The 14,873-nt window shown below is 44.5% G+C and overlaps 2 protein-coding genes across 52 annotated transcripts in view; one reads left to right on the top strand and one right to left on the bottom strand.

Annotated features, from left to right (window-relative positions):
* Nucleotides 1-724, bottom strand: part of HNRNPC (heterogeneous nuclear ribonucleoprotein C) — a 55,915-nt gene extending 55,191 nt beyond the window's left edge. For 24 of the 42 annotated variants that reach the window (XM_070053233.1, XM_070053236.1, XM_070053230.1 and 21 more), the window contains exon 1: nucleotides 558-723. The gene's annotated coding sequence lies outside the window, so the exon portion shown is untranslated. 42 annotated transcript variants of the gene reach the window in all.
* A 402-nt stretch (nucleotides 725-1,126) lies between these two features.
* RPGRIP1 (RPGR interacting protein 1) overlaps nucleotides 1,127-14,873 on the top strand; it is a 92,918-nt gene continuing 79,171 nt past the window's right edge. For 2 of the 10 annotated variants that reach the window (XM_070053925.1, XM_070053924.1), the window contains exon 1: nucleotides 9,664-9,718. Coding sequence is in view for 1 of the 10 variants with exons in the window: in XM_070053919.1 (XP_069910020.1) it covers nucleotides 3,129-3,183 (55 nt within the window). In the remaining 9 variants the exon portion in view is untranslated. Of the gene's footprint in view, nucleotides 1,247-3,066; nucleotides 3,184-9,626; nucleotides 9,719-14,873 lie in introns of those variants that run through there. The other 8 variants (XM_070053919.1, XM_070053918.1, XM_070053917.1 and 5 more) reach the window with 8 other exon arrangements.

Genomic DNA, 14,873 nt, shown 5'->3' with positions numbered 1-14,873 from the left:
CTACTTCGAGGTCTACTATTTGCTCATAAAGAATAAACCAGAGAGCAATCAGTAACACACTGAATCTATTGTTAAAATACCATCCTATGCCATGCGGCACGCTCCGGAATCAAAGGCTTGCCGTACCTCTACTTACTTAACCTCTTCCCATCCCCCGCCTGATGTTTAAATTTCAAGCGTTGGAGGGAATACAAAGCATCAGTCTGCATTAACTTCAACTACAAATTAATGAGCATTTCGTTCTGCGTTTCGATAGCTCCCCTGAAGTCCTCATGGTCGTAGAAATCAAAGGAAAGCAGCCGTTAATACAGAAGGAAAAAAAAAAAAAAAAAAAAAGGACATTTTGCCTGCCGATCATGGCCTAGAGGACGGTAGGTTACCTCTACGCAGACGCTGAGGCCTATAATCTCGCTCCCGGTTCCGACCTAATCCCCAACGCTTAAAGAATAAATGGGGGCCTCATTACGCTACGGAGGGTTCCCTCGGCTTCTCTCCCACACCCCCTCGCGCTCCCCGAAGAACCCACAGCCTTCTCTGTGTCAGCCCCCTCCACTTACCAGGAGGGGGAGGGAGAAGAGATTCGATTCTGAATCTCCCACTCCCGAGTTCTACGTGGAGAGGCCGACCGCTGCTCGAGGTAGGCAACAAGGCCACAACCGCACCGTCTTCGTCTCCGCACAAAATGGCCCCCGAGTCTCCTCTGCCGCCGAGGCGAAGGCCTGGGCCCCGCCCCACACCACAGGACATTCTTATTGGCTGGGAGTTTTCTCGCTCCCGCTGCTAATTAGGCAGTTCTACCGCTCTTCAAAATTCTATCCAATCATAGTCAGCAGTGGGTTAGACTAAGCCGGAGAATTTCCACATGCGTGAGAGAAACTGGTTTGTAACTGGTTGGTTTTCCAGTCAGTTATTGCTTGAGGAATGCTTATTGGCCACTGTACAAGACGAAACGCTGGGTGGAAATTCGCCTTTGTATCGCGGACCGCTTCACATCCGGGTATTCTGAAGGTGTGATTGGCGGCCTCGGCGACCTATCTCCGCTCGTTAAAGTGCCTAATAGAAAGTCCGCCCAAATCTCGGAATTCCCGCGACGCGGGGAGGGGGAAGGGTGGGGGGGGGTGTAGTCTGTTTGCGCAGGTGAACTGTAACAGCCTTGGGCCTAGGAAAGAGAAAAAGCGCCAAACGAATCCTCCCCTGTGCTGTATGGATAAAGAACGAACTTTCTTGGAGTAGGGCGAGAGCAGAGGTATTTAGGTCGTGTTCTGTAAAATATAAACCAGCCCTGCAGTATTTCCAACCCCAGATCCCTCAGTTCCAGATTCTAAATGTCAGCCCCGCCAGGCCGTCACTTCTGAGCCTGCGGGGCTCCTCTTCAGACAAAGTATGTCCTCCCCAAACCACTGAATGTTCTATTTGCAATACGAAAAGGAAGTATAAAGTGCTGGCCTGGGTTACCAAGGCTCACACCCTTTGCTCCCACTTACTGATAGCTTCAGGCAACATAATTCGCCTGTGTCTCCAAAGCTCGTGCGGCAAGTCCCCTCATCACGAAATGGCCTGTCTCCCACGTACCCCTTCCAGTCATTCATGTTATAGAAACCTTGTCCACAAAGTAATAGTCCAGCTCTGCTAAGAAAAGGGAGGTTCTATCTGCTGTTAGGGAAAGATCTCTTCTGTTAGTGGTTAAAGCAAAGTGCAGATGTCTATTGTAATTCCATTTGATATTTGTATTGAAGTATCATGCAGTGGTTTTGAATTAAGAAAGTTGTTACTTTTGGGAAGAAAACCTTTTTCATAAGGATCCCTGTGTTTTGTTTTGTTTTAAGATTTTTTTTAATTTATTTGAAAGAGTTACAGAGAGACATAGACACAGAGAGAGAGAGAGAGAGAAAGAGAGGTCTTCCATCCACTGGTTCACTGCCCAGATGAACGCAGGTCCCACGATCCAAAGCCAGGCGCCAGGAGCTTCTTTAGGGTCACCCACGTGGGTGCAGGGGCCCAAGGACTTGGGCTATCTTCCACCGCTTTCCCAGGCCATAGCAGAGAGCTGAATGGGAAGAGGAGCAGCCGGAACTCGAACCAGCGCCCATATGGGATGCTGGCGCTTCAAGCCAGAGCTTTAACCCGAGGCTCCACAGCGCTGGCCCCTCGTTTTTGTTTGTTTGTTTGTTTGTTTTTTATTTTAAAAATTTATTGTATTTATTTGAAAGGCAGAGTTACAGAGAGAAAAACAGAGATAAAGAGAGAGGTCTTCCATCTGCTCGTTCATTCCCCAAATGTCTACAATCGCTGGGGCAGGGCCAGGCCAAAGCCAGAAGTCTGGAGTTTCTTCCAGGTCTTCCACATGGGTGCAGGGACCCAAGTCTTTGAGCCATCTTCCTTTGCATTCCCAGATCATTAGCAGAGAGCTGGATCAGAAGTGGAGCAGCCAGGACTCAAACCAGCGCCAATATGGGATCCTGGTGTTGCAAGAAGCAGCTTTATCTGCTAGGCCACAACGCTGCCACTGGATCACTTTCTTTAATGTTCTGATTATTATTTTTTTAACCAAATGCTTGTATTGCTTTAAACTATTTTAAAAGGCAAAACCAAAAGCATGGAAGAAAAAATTAAATCTCATGGCTCTCTACTCATTTGGAAAGGAAGGGAGAAAATTACATGTGATTTTTTTTTAACTTTCTTGTACTTTTCTGTGTTTTCCAAATTGTCTACTTTGAACAAGTAATCAGAGCAAAAGCATCCAAACAAGTGCTAAAGCCTCAATCCAATCGCCACGTTGTTTATTATTTTAAACTACTTCATAGTATCAGGGTTAATTTTATGCTCTGCTCTTCTCTCCTGGGTGATAAGACTTTTTTTTTTTTTAAGATTCATTTATTTATTTGAAAGAGTGACAGAGAAAGAGAAGGAGACGCAGAGAGGAGAGATTGTCCATCTGCTGTTTCACTACCTAATTGGCGGCGGGAACTGTGCCGGTCTGAAGCCAGGGGCCAGGAGCTTCTTCCAGGTCTTCCCACGTGGGTGCAGGGGCCTAAGGACTTGGGCCATCTTCTACTGCTTTTCCAGGCCATACCAGAGAGCTGGATCAGAAGTGGAGCAGCTGAGACTCAAATGGACGCCCATATAGGATGCCGGCACCACAGGTGACAGCTTTATCTGCTACACTACAGTTTCAGCCCCATGGTAAGTATTTTTACAGCAGAATTTAATTATTTTTTAATATTTATTTATTTGAAAGAGTTACACAGAGAGAAGGAGAGGCAGAGAGAGAGAGAGAGAGAGAGGTTGGTCTTCCACCTGCCGGTTCACTCCCGAATTGGCCGTATGGCTGGAGCTGAGCTGATCTGAGGCCAGGAGCCAGGAGCTTCTTCCAGGTCTCCCATGCGGGTGCAGGGGCCCAAGGACTTGGGCCATCTTCTACTGCTTTCCCAGGCCATATCAGAGAGCTAGATCAGAAGTGGAGCAGTCGGGTCTTGAACTGCACCTAAATGGCTTAGCCTGCTATGCCACAGCGCCAGCCCCGGAATTTAATTCTTATTCCTCTTACTTCTCTTGCTTACTGCCAATCACAAGGCCTTGAAGAGAAAGTGTATGTAGTGTGTATTAAAGGATATAATCATTAAGTTTTATTTATCATAAGAAATTGCTATTTGGGAGCCGGTGCTGTGGCATAGCAGGTAAAGCTGCTGCCTGCAGCCAGCATCCCATGTGGGCTCTGGTTTGAGTCCTGGCTGCTTCACTTCTGACTCAGCTCTCTGCTAATGCACCTGGCAAAACAGCAGAAGATGGCCCAAGTGCTTGGACCCCTGTACCCCCTTGGGAGACCTGGAAAAAGCTCCTGGCTCCTAGCTTGGGTGTGGCCCAGCCCCAGCCCTTGTGGCCATTTGGGGAGTGAACCAGAGGATAAAAAAATCTCCCCCCCCCCAACTTCTCTGTAACTCTTTCAAATGAATAAAATTGTTCTTTTTATAAGACAAGACTGTCCTTTCTTTATTGTATATTTGATATAGCACTTTCTCAGAGGGTACCAGAGGCTGTGAGGCCTGGTTGACCTGTAATTCATTACTTTTTTCTTTTTTTTAAGATTTATTTATTTGAAAGGCAGAATGACAAAAAGAGAGAGAGAGAGAATTGATTTGCCACTGGCTGGTGCACTCCCCAAATGGCAGCAACTACCAGGCTAACCCCTAGAGTCAAGAACTCTCAGGATCTCCCGCTTGGAAGCAGGAACATAGGTACCTAGGCACATAGGTGTCTGCTTCCCAGGCACAGAAGGAGGCAGCTGAGTCAGCAGAGTAGTCATAACTTAAACAAATACGGGATGCGAACTTCCCAAACAGAGGCTTAACATGCTGTGGCACAGCAACCACCCCCATAACTAACATGTTTTCATAAAATAAAAATGTCTGTATCCTGTTAATGGAAACTACCTATTTTCCTTTAATCAGAAACCAGTTTTACTGCATGATCTTTGCTATGGCCTGCTTGTTAACCAGCACTGCATTTGGTGTAAGACAAATTCTTAAGAAATAGCAATAATGTTTTCAAGGACTTAACCCCTATGCTAGGTGGGGTGGAAGTGGAAGATACAAGAAGAATTAACAGGGGCTGGTGTTTGGCACAGCAGGTTAAGCCACCACCTGTGATGTGGGCATACCATACAGATGCTGGTTCAAGTCCCAGCTGCTCCACTTCCAATTCAACTCCCTACTGATGTGCCTGGGAAAGCAGCAGCAGATTTGGGCCCCTTTCACCCACCTGACAGTCAGAAGAACTCCTTGCTCCCAGGTTTAGTCCCAGCATCACAGCCATTTGGAGAGTGAACCAACAAATGGAAGATCTCTCTCTATTTCTCCCTCTCTCTCTTTATAACTCTGCCTTTCAAATAAAATAAATACATCTTCAAAAAAAAAAAAAAGAGAGAGAGAAGAATTAGCAACCAGTCTATCAATATATTTAAAATTCACTAGTGATAAGGCAAAAAAAAAATAGTATCATACTGAGCAGAATGCTAAACATAATGTGAATGACAAACATTCACAATTCCTGGTTTTGAGGTTCTGCATACCTAGGTGGGCAAGGTAGAAGGTAGGAATGTGTCCTGAGTTCTTCCTTAGCACTTTCAAGGCTGATGTTACTTTACTGCAGCCTGCTTCTCCCACATTGCGTCTGTACTGCAAGCTGATCCTGCAAACTGCTGTCATGGTAATCATCTGAAAACATTCACTTGTATTGTGTGACTCCCACATGAAAATCCTGTAATAGCACCCTATTCCAGTCCTCAGTTTTTGTTGTCTCCTTCACAAATATTCCCTGACAAACCACTCCTTACTTATTCATTTTATCCTCTCTGAGACCATTGCCCCAGGCAGCGTTCTCTGTTCTCACTGCAGCTTGCTACACCGCCACTCATTTTCCTCATAACCTGACCATCATCAACTCAAGTCCCGATTAATTATTCTTATTAGAGATTTATTTACTTATTTGAAAGGCAGATATACAGGAAGAGAGAAACAGAGACAGAGATCTTCATCTGCTGGTTTATTCCTCAAATGGCCACAATGGCCCAGGTGGGTCTAGCCAAAACCAGGAATCTGGAACTCCATCCTGGACTCCCATGTAAGTGCAAGAACCCAAGCACTTGGGGCCATGAACGCTGCTTTCCCAAGCACATTAACAAGGAGCTGGATCAGAAGTAGAACAGCTGGGACTCAACTAGCGCCCGTGGGACACTGGTGCTACAGGTGGCGACTTAACCCACTGCACTGCAGCATCGGCCCGGCGTCACAAATGTTAATAGACTGTTTCATAGTTACCTGACACAGCATTTCATTATACTATATGCACTTTTCTTTTTATCACAAAGTCTTTGGAAGTTGGTAAAAGTCATAGTGTGGAACTGGGAATATAGAATCCAGGAAATAAATGATTGATAATCTGGTTACTTGAATACAAGTTTGCCAAATAAGATTTTTTACACTGCTAATAAAATTGTCAGTCGCTTTGGCTGGTTACACACCTGCCCCCCCGCGCTTAATTTTAATGCTTTCCAAATGGAAATATCCTATTTTTTTTCTGGTAACATGTGATTAATGTAAATGTTTGGAATATAGAAAAATGTATCCTCTCTCTTGAAACATCCATACTTAACTGTTTGATGTGGACTTTACACATCTTTAAAAATGAATGAATTGATTTATTTTTTATAAAGTTATATATGATTTTTTTTAATTTACTTTACTTATTTGAAAGGCAGAGTTACACACAGGCAGAGAGAGAGAAAGAAGAGAGAGAGGTCTCCCATCTGCTGGTTCACTCCCAGGTGGCCACAACAGCCGGAGCTGTGCCAATCTGAAGCCAGGAGCCTGGAGCTTCTTCTGGGTCTCCCAGGTGGGTATAGGGGCCCAGGCCATAGCAAAGAGCTGGATCAGAAGTGGAGCAGCTGGAACTTGAACTGGCACACATATGGGATGCTGGCACTGAAGGCAGCAGCTTTACCTGCCATGCCTCAGCTCCGGCTCCAGTAAAAAAAAATCTTCAAAATTTAAATAAACAAGAAAAAAATTTGTTCACAGAACTTAATAAAAATGCTGGTTACACAAGAAATTCTGGTTCATGATATCCAGTAGGGATTTTGAGGTCAAAAAGTATTTGAGGGGCCAGCTCTGTGGCATAGTGGGCTAAGCCTCCACCTGCGGTGACAGCATCCCATATGGGTGCCAGTTCTGGTCCCAGCTACTCCTCTTACAATCCAGCTCTCTGCTATGGCCTGGGAAAGCAGTAGAAGATGGTCCATGTACTTGGGTTCCTGCACCTGTGTGGAAAGACCCAGAGGATGCTCCTGGCTTTGGATTGGCGCAGCTCTGTCCATTGCAGCCAATTGGGGCGTGAACCAGCAGATAGATGATCTCTCTTTCTCTGCCTCTGCCTCTCTATAACTCTGCCTTTCAAATAAATAAATAAATCTTAAAAAAAAGTATTTGATTTTAAGTAGTATTCTTGACCACTTTGATATTAATAATAATAATAATAGATAATTTTATTAAGAAGATAACCATTTGTCAAGTGCTTTTCTAAGTGTTTCACATGAATGAGCTCATTAGGTAATGTTATTATACCCATCTTAAAGATGAGGAAACTAAAAGACAGAAATGTTAAGTAATTTGCCAAAGGTCACACTGTTGGCTTTTTTTTTTTTTTAATTACTTATTTATTTGAAAGGCAGAGGGACACAGAGAGAAAGAGAAATCCAAGCATCTGGGCCATAATATGCTGCCTCTAAGTGACATTAACATAAAAGCTGGATTAGAAGCAGAGGAGCCAGGACTCAATCCTAGACACTCTGATATGGGATACAAGCGTCCAAGCTATGGCCTAAGGTCTCTGGGCCATAACACTCACCCCACACAGCTAGCTTTTGGTAAGAACCTATGAGATCTGATTTTAGAATGTGTGTAAAACCATTTCATGAATATTTTACATATGTTTGTGTATGTGTAAGATATTTCAAGGTGTAAAAATTCTTCCCATTCATTCATTCAGCATATGATAAGCTGTACCAAATACTATACTAGGTCACGAGCACATAGAAGTAAACAAAAAAGACATGGCCCTGCCCTTTAGAACAGAGTTGAGTATTAAATTAATAATTAATTTGTAATGATAAGTTGGATTCAGGATAAAATATTAGCTATATAATATAGGCCCCTAAACCCTTCAAGAATATATTGTAGGAGCTGGTGTTGTGGCACAGTGGTTAAGCCACCACCTGCAAGCCTGGCTTCCCAAATGAGTCCTATCTATTCTACTTCCAATCCAACTCCCTGCTAATACACTTGGGAAAGCAGTGGAAAATGCTTCAGGTGCACCTGTGTCCCTGCCACCCACACGGGAGACCTGAATGAAGTTCCACTCTCCTAGCTTCGGCCTGGCCCAGCCCCAGCTATTATAGCCATACAGCCATTTGGGAAATGAACCAGTGGATGGAAGATCTCTCTCTGTCTCTCTCTCTCTCTCTCTCTCTCTATGTGTGTGTGTGTGTGTCTCTCTCTAACTTGGCCTTTCAAATCAGTCATTTTTGTTTAAAGAAAAATTGTGAAAGTAAATGATGTTATTAAAAAGACTTCATATTTCCATCTTACTCCCTCAATTTCTTTTTTCTCTTCCTACTAAAGATTTGTTTCTAACTTTTCCTTTGTCTTCGTTGCTCCTCTACTAGTTTTCATCCCAACAGTGACCTAAATCTGGTTTCTGGCAGGTTAAGCCCTCTTTAACTCATTTACCATCTGGTCTCCCTCTGGCTCCAAAGCACAGATTTTATCCTCTGATAATTTTCATGAAGCTAATCTTTATACAGTTTACGAAGTGCTTTTCAGTAGACAAGCTTTCGTTTCACTGTTAGAGCTCATTTTACTGTGATAGTAGAAGCTGACCATTTGCACTAACATCTACATGCTATAGAACCACTATTTGAAAAGCCTAGCCCAGCTGTTTTCAAATATGAAATTATATCTCACACAGAAATTATCTTGTACCTGACTAGAGCAGCTGGAACTTGAACCAGCACTCACATGGAATGCTGGCGCCGCAGGCAGCAGCTTTATGTGCTAAGCCACAGCACCAGCCCCAGACATTGTTTTGCATAAGATTTTGGCATCTGTAGAGAGCGCACTGATCCCACCAATGTAGCATGGTTTCAGAGAGATCTCAAGTGCTGTTGTGGCACTTCAGGGAGAGATTTGGGATCATTCTCTCAGGGTGGCATGGTGGTACAGTGGGTAAGGTTGATTTCTGTAACCTTAGCATCCCATACGGGAGCGCCAATTTGAGTCCTGGCTGTTCCACTTCCCATCCAGCTTCCTACTAAGATAGCAGGAAGATAGCAGAGGAAGATCCAAGTACTTGGTCCCCTGCTGCCCAAAAGGGAGACCTGGAATGGAGTTCCCACTCTTGGCTTCAGCCCGACCTAGCCCTAGCTGTTGTAGCCATTTAGAGAGTGAACTAGAGGATGGAAGATCCCTCTCTATATATTACTCTGCCTTTAAAATCAATCAAAAAATTTTTAGATTTATTTTATTTGATAGGCAGAGTTACAGAGAGGCAGAGAGAGAGAGAGAGGTCTTCCATCCTCTGGTTCACTTCCCAGATGACCACAATGGCCAGAGCTGCATTAATCTGAAGCCAGGAGCCAGGAGCTTCTTCTGGGTCTCCCACGCAGGTGGAGGAGCCCAAGGACTTGGGCCATCTTCTACTGCTTTCCCAGGCCATAGCAGAGAGCTGGATCGGAAGTGGAGCAGCTGGGACTTGAACTGGCACACATATGGGATGCTGGAGTGCAGGCAGCAGCTTTAACTGCTATACCACAGAGGCAGCCCCAATCTTTTTTTTTTTTTTTTTTTTAAAGAATCATTCTCCCAACATCAGCAAATTTCTGTTAACTTCAAATCTAACTGATGTTTTTAAGCTTTAGTTTTAGTTGAAAATTTGGAGTGTTGAGGAGTGCTTAAGCTCCTCTTTCTCCAAGTAAAACTGGCATCAAGTAAAAGCACAGCCTTCATATGCTGATCAATGAAGAGTTAACATCTTAAAAGCTAAACAGAATGGGATTAGCTCTTTTAACAAGCCGGGAAGACAAGAGGATTGGAACCTAGAGTCCTGGAGGACACCAGGACATTCAGAGGAAGGAACAGCAGGAAGCTCTCTGGAGGAAGCAAGAACTGTAAGTTTATAACTTATACATACCTAGGGTTTTCCATTTCTTTCCCTGGAGTGTTTTTTGAGAAAAGTGAAATGAATTTATTCACTATTGCAGCTGTAGTCTCCTAGGCATCCAGGCACAGCATCACTAAGCCATCTCTAATTCTGTCACACTCTGAACTCTCTCTCCCATTCAACCAGTCGTCAAGTTGTCTGATGGCTCAGACCTTCATGAGCCATCTCACTCTGCCATCTGCTTCCCTCCAGCTTCCTAGTGTAAGTCCTCTTGCCTAAACTACAGCAATTTCCTCCTAATACTGTCCTTTCTTCCAGTCTCTGTAACTCAGTAATAGCAAATGAATGTTCTTAAATCTCTTTCACTACTCTAACTCTATTGCTCTTATTGTGGCCAGCATTGTGGCACAGCAGGTTAAGCCACTGTTTGCAACACTGGCATCCCATATCAGAGCATGTTTGAGTCTTGGCTACTCCACATCTGATCCAGATCCCTGCTAATAGGCCTGGAAAGGCAGCAGAAGATGGCATACTTGAGCCCCTGCCATCCATGTGGGAGACATGGAGGGAGCTCCTGGCTCTTGGATTCAGCCTGGCCCAGACCTGGATGTTGTGACCATTTAGGGGAGTGAACCAGCTGATAGATCTCTCCCTCTGTATCTCCCATTCTCTCTCTCTGTCATTCATCTTTCAAGTAAATAAATATTTTTTAAAGATTTATTTATTTGAAAGACAGAGAGAGAAAAAGTCTTCGATCCACTGGTTCACTTTCCAGATGGCCTCAATGGCTGGAGCTGAGCTGATCTGAAGCTGGGAGCCAGGAGGTTCTTCTGGTCTCCCACACGAGAGCAGGGGCCCAAGGACTTGGGCCACCTTCTACTGCTTTCCTAGGCCATAGCAGAGAGCTGGATCAGAAGTGGAGCAGCTGGGACTGGAACTGGTGCCCATATGGGACACTGGCACTGCAGACTGGCACTGCAGATAGCGGGTTTACCTGATTTCCCCAAAACTGGCCTCACACTCCTGTATCTTATAAACAAGATTTTCCATTACTTTTTCCTTAAATTCACACACTTCTCCTTCTCATATTCTTCATGCCTCTTTGCTACTGTCCAAATTCACCCTGCTCTTTGCCACTCTCTGACTCTGTTCAGGCTGTCTACTCTGTATGGAGCACTCTGAGTCTCCAGTTGCCCTCCCACTGTAAAGCTTGACCTGACCCTTCAGGTAAACTTGGCTCTCCTCCTTATCTCACACTCCCACTTGGCTTTGTTCATCTCAGGTTGACTTATCTGTCATTTACCTTATGATTGAGAGTGTGCTTTTCTTATTTCCCCTCTTAGACGTTCATTTTCCAAGAGCAAGGTCTCTATTTTCCTTGTCCTCGAAGCAGCAGCACGTAATAGACATACAGTAGTATTTGTCAAAATGCTTTCGATCCGAATTCCAGTAGCTCCTTTCATTTTTCCAAGCATTTGTACAACCAAACCTACTGAAACAGAACCTATGTTTTTCTCTCGTAGCTTTGCTTTATCTTTGCTCTAAGGTTCTTGCTCAATTCTTTTTTTTTTTATTTTTTTTATTTTTTTTTGACAGAGTGGACAGTGAGAGAGAGAGACAGAGAGAAAGGTCTTCCTTTGCCGTTGGTTCACCCTCCAATGGCCGCCGCGGCCAGCGCGCTGCGGCCGGCACACCGCGCTGATCCGATGGCAGGAGCCAGGAGCCAGGTGCTTTTCCTGGTCTCCCATGGGGTGCAGGGCCCAAGCACGTGGGCCATCCTCCGCTGCACTCCCTGGCCACAGCAGAGAGCTGGCCTGGAAGAGGGGCAACCGGGACAGAATCCGGCGCCCCGACCGGGACTAGAACCCGGTGTGCCGGCGCCGCTAGGCGGAGGATTAGCCTAGTGAGCCTTGGCACCGGCCGGTTCTTGCTCAATTCTTGCAGCTCCCTTGCTTTTATCTCTCAGGTAAGATCAGCTGCTCCCAAGTGGCCACACCCACTTTCTTCAAGGGTCTGTTCACAATTTCTCCCTTCCTTCCCCCAGATCTTCCACTCAGAGGAGCCCAAGCACAGACTTCTTTTTAGGAGTCTGATTATTTCTTGGGCCTGTTTTAGTTAATTCATTATACATTGGGAAAGCTTGAATTCCTACTCCATATTAATTTTGAAATAATTAAAACTCTATTTTTATATTTTGTCAGCTAAGCTCACTTAATCCATGAATTTCGAAGAAAGAAAATAATTTTGCAGTATCATTTCCTATACTCTACTGAAATGCCGCTGACATTCCTTTGAGCAGATTTTTTACCTTTGGACTTAGATATCTTTCTCCTCTGTCATATTTATATCAGCAACACATTGTAGCTCTCATCTCATTATGCTCTTGGAGGAAAAATCAACACAAAACTTTGTAAAATCATTCAAAGCAATTGTAAAATAGAAAACAATTTGTGCCACAATCCAGTGCTTTAATACTACCTCTTCTGAAAAAATATTATATATCTACATGTGCCAGGCACTGTGTTAGTAGATATATAAAGATATCTTCAGGCTGGCGCCCCGGCTCACCAGGCTAATCCTCCACCTTGCAGGTTCTAGTCCCAATTGGGGCGCCGGATTCTGTCCCGGTTGCCCCTCTTCCAGGCCAGCTCTCTGCTGTGGCCAGGGGGTGCAGTGGAGGATGGCCCAAGTGCTTGGGCCCTGAACCCCATGGGAGACCAGGAGAAGCACCTGGCTCCTGCCTTCAGATCGGCGCGGTGCACCGGCTGCAGCGTGCCAGCCGTGGCGGCCCTTGGAGGGTGAACCAACGGCAAAAGGAAGACCTTTCTCTCTCTCTCTCTCACTGTCCACTCTGCCTGTCAAAAAAAAAAAAAAAAAAAAAAAGATATCTTCAGAAGAGCATGTGGGCTAGTGGAGAAGTATATGATGTATAGAGAACTGACTAGTGTTACCCAACACACAAGAATATTATATATTATATCATTAATATGTACTGATAAATGCAAAGTGAAATTTTCAAATGATCAGAGACTAGTTCAGTGGAAACAACAAAAATAGATAGCATTTTAAAAAAGATTTATTTTATTTATTTGAAAAACAGAATGACAGACAGAAATGGAGAGACAGAGAAAAGAGATCTTTCATCTGCTGATTCACTTCCCAAATTACTGCAGTGGCATGGGTTAAGCCAGGCTTAAGCCAGGAGCCAGGAGCCAGGAACTCCATCCAGGTCTCCCACAGGGTTGACAGGGCCCAAACACTTGTACCACCTTCTGCTGCCTTCTGAGGCACATTAGCAGGGAGCTGGATGGGAAGCATTGGCATTCTGATAGTGAATGTACTACAGTAACAGCCCCTAGCATTTTGTAGATACAGTATGTAGTAAATGCTAATTATTATGGCAAGTTTTTTTTTTTACAAAATCATCTGAATGACATCTTGTCATAACCATATAAGCTAAGTATTTTATCCTATTTTACAAATAAGGAAACTTAGCAGAATGGTTAAATAACTTGTCTGTGGTTGCACCCCAAAGGAAGGTTGTAGAGTCACTTATACCTAGTCCTTTGATCACAGTCACTATTTACAGTTTATTCTCTCCATATTTAATCAGAGATGAGAGTATTTATCTTGTTGAGAGGCAGAGAAAGAACAAATAGAGAGCTCCTATCTGCTGGTTCACTCCCTCAAATACCTGTAATGCAGGCAAAGCTGGGAGCCAGGAATTCAATCAGGTCTCCCACATGGGTGGCAGGAACCCAATTGCTTGAGCCATCCCCACAGCCACCCAGAGTCTGTATTGGCAGGAAGCTGGAGTCAGGAGCCAGAACAGGAGTCAAATGCAGGAACTGCAATGTGGGACTGGGGCATCTTAACTTTTAGGCTAAACATTTGCTCCTGGCTGCGTGTTTTTTGATTGCTGATGTCATCAAACTAGCTTTATATATCCATTGCTGTTAAAGATTTATTCTTCCTGGGTGAGCAATTAGCAAAGAGATTAAGATGCTACTTGGGTCACCCGGATCCCACTTTGGATTATCTGTGTTCAAGTCCCAGCTCTGCTTCCTGTGCTAGCTTCCTGCTAATGAGTACCCTGGTAGGCAGCAGGTGTGCTTGATTCAAGTACTTGGGTCCCTATCACCCACATGGGAGACTAAGATTGAATATCTGCTCCTAGCCTGCTCCCCCCCCCCCACTCTCTCTCTCTCTGCCATGCCTTTCAAATAAACATAAATAAATATTTTTAACAAAAAGAATTACTCTTTGCCCTTGCTAGCTTGCATTTGCCCTAGTGCTCTGCAGTTATGAATATACTGCCAGGGAATTCTTTTAGTCTTTCATCCCAGTGAGTTTACAACTGATGATAAGCCCTTCTTGCTTGTATCTACTATCCAGTCCTTTTTCCCTGAGGGATTCAATCTTGACCACTTCATTGGGTTTTGGAGGTGAGGTTTGTCCACCTCATTTTTTTTTTTTTTTAGGTTTATTTATTTATTTGAAAGGCAGAGTTACAGAGAGGCAGAAGCAGGGAGAGGGAGAGGTCTTCCATCTGCTAGTTCACTCCCCAGATGGCTGCAACCACTGGAGCTGCGTTGATCCAAAGCCAGGAGCCAGGAGTTTCTTCCAGGTCTCTCACCGGGTGCAGGGGCCCAAGAATTTGGGCCATCTTCTATTGTTTCCCAGGCCAGAGAGCTGGATCAGAAGTGGAGCAGCTGGGACTCCAACCATGCCCATCCCATATGGGATGCCTACACCACAGGTGGTGGCTTTACCCTCTGTGCCATACCTCTGGCCCCCCCACCACATGATCTTTCCTGATTTTCTTGCCTGGAATTCTGATAACTGTTTCATTCTTAGATCTTTGAATAAGCTTCTTCAGGAGGCATGTCAAGATAGTTTCTGAAAAAAAAAAAAAAAAAAAGGAAATTTCTTGTGCAGGACATGGAACTCTCCTGTAGAACAGAAAGGTCGGAGGAGAACCAGGCCTTTTTTTTTTTTTTTTTTTAAGATTTATTTATATTTGAAAGGCAGAGTTAAAGAGAGGCAGAGGCAGAGGAAGGGAGAGGTCTTCCATCTGCTGGTTCACTCCCTAAATTGCTGCAATGGCCGAAGCTATGTCGTTCCAAAGCCAGGAGCCAGGAGATTCTTCCAGGTCTCCCATG

This window comes from Oryctolagus cuniculus, chromosome 12 (assembly GCF_964237555.1).
Source record: "Oryctolagus cuniculus chromosome 12, mOryCun1.1, whole genome shotgun sequence".
Classification (NCBI taxonomy): domain Eukaryota; kingdom Metazoa; phylum Chordata; class Mammalia; order Lagomorpha; family Leporidae; genus Oryctolagus; species Oryctolagus cuniculus.
Note: the sequence above shows the minus strand (reverse complement) of the source record. Positions and strands in the feature narration are given on the sequence as shown.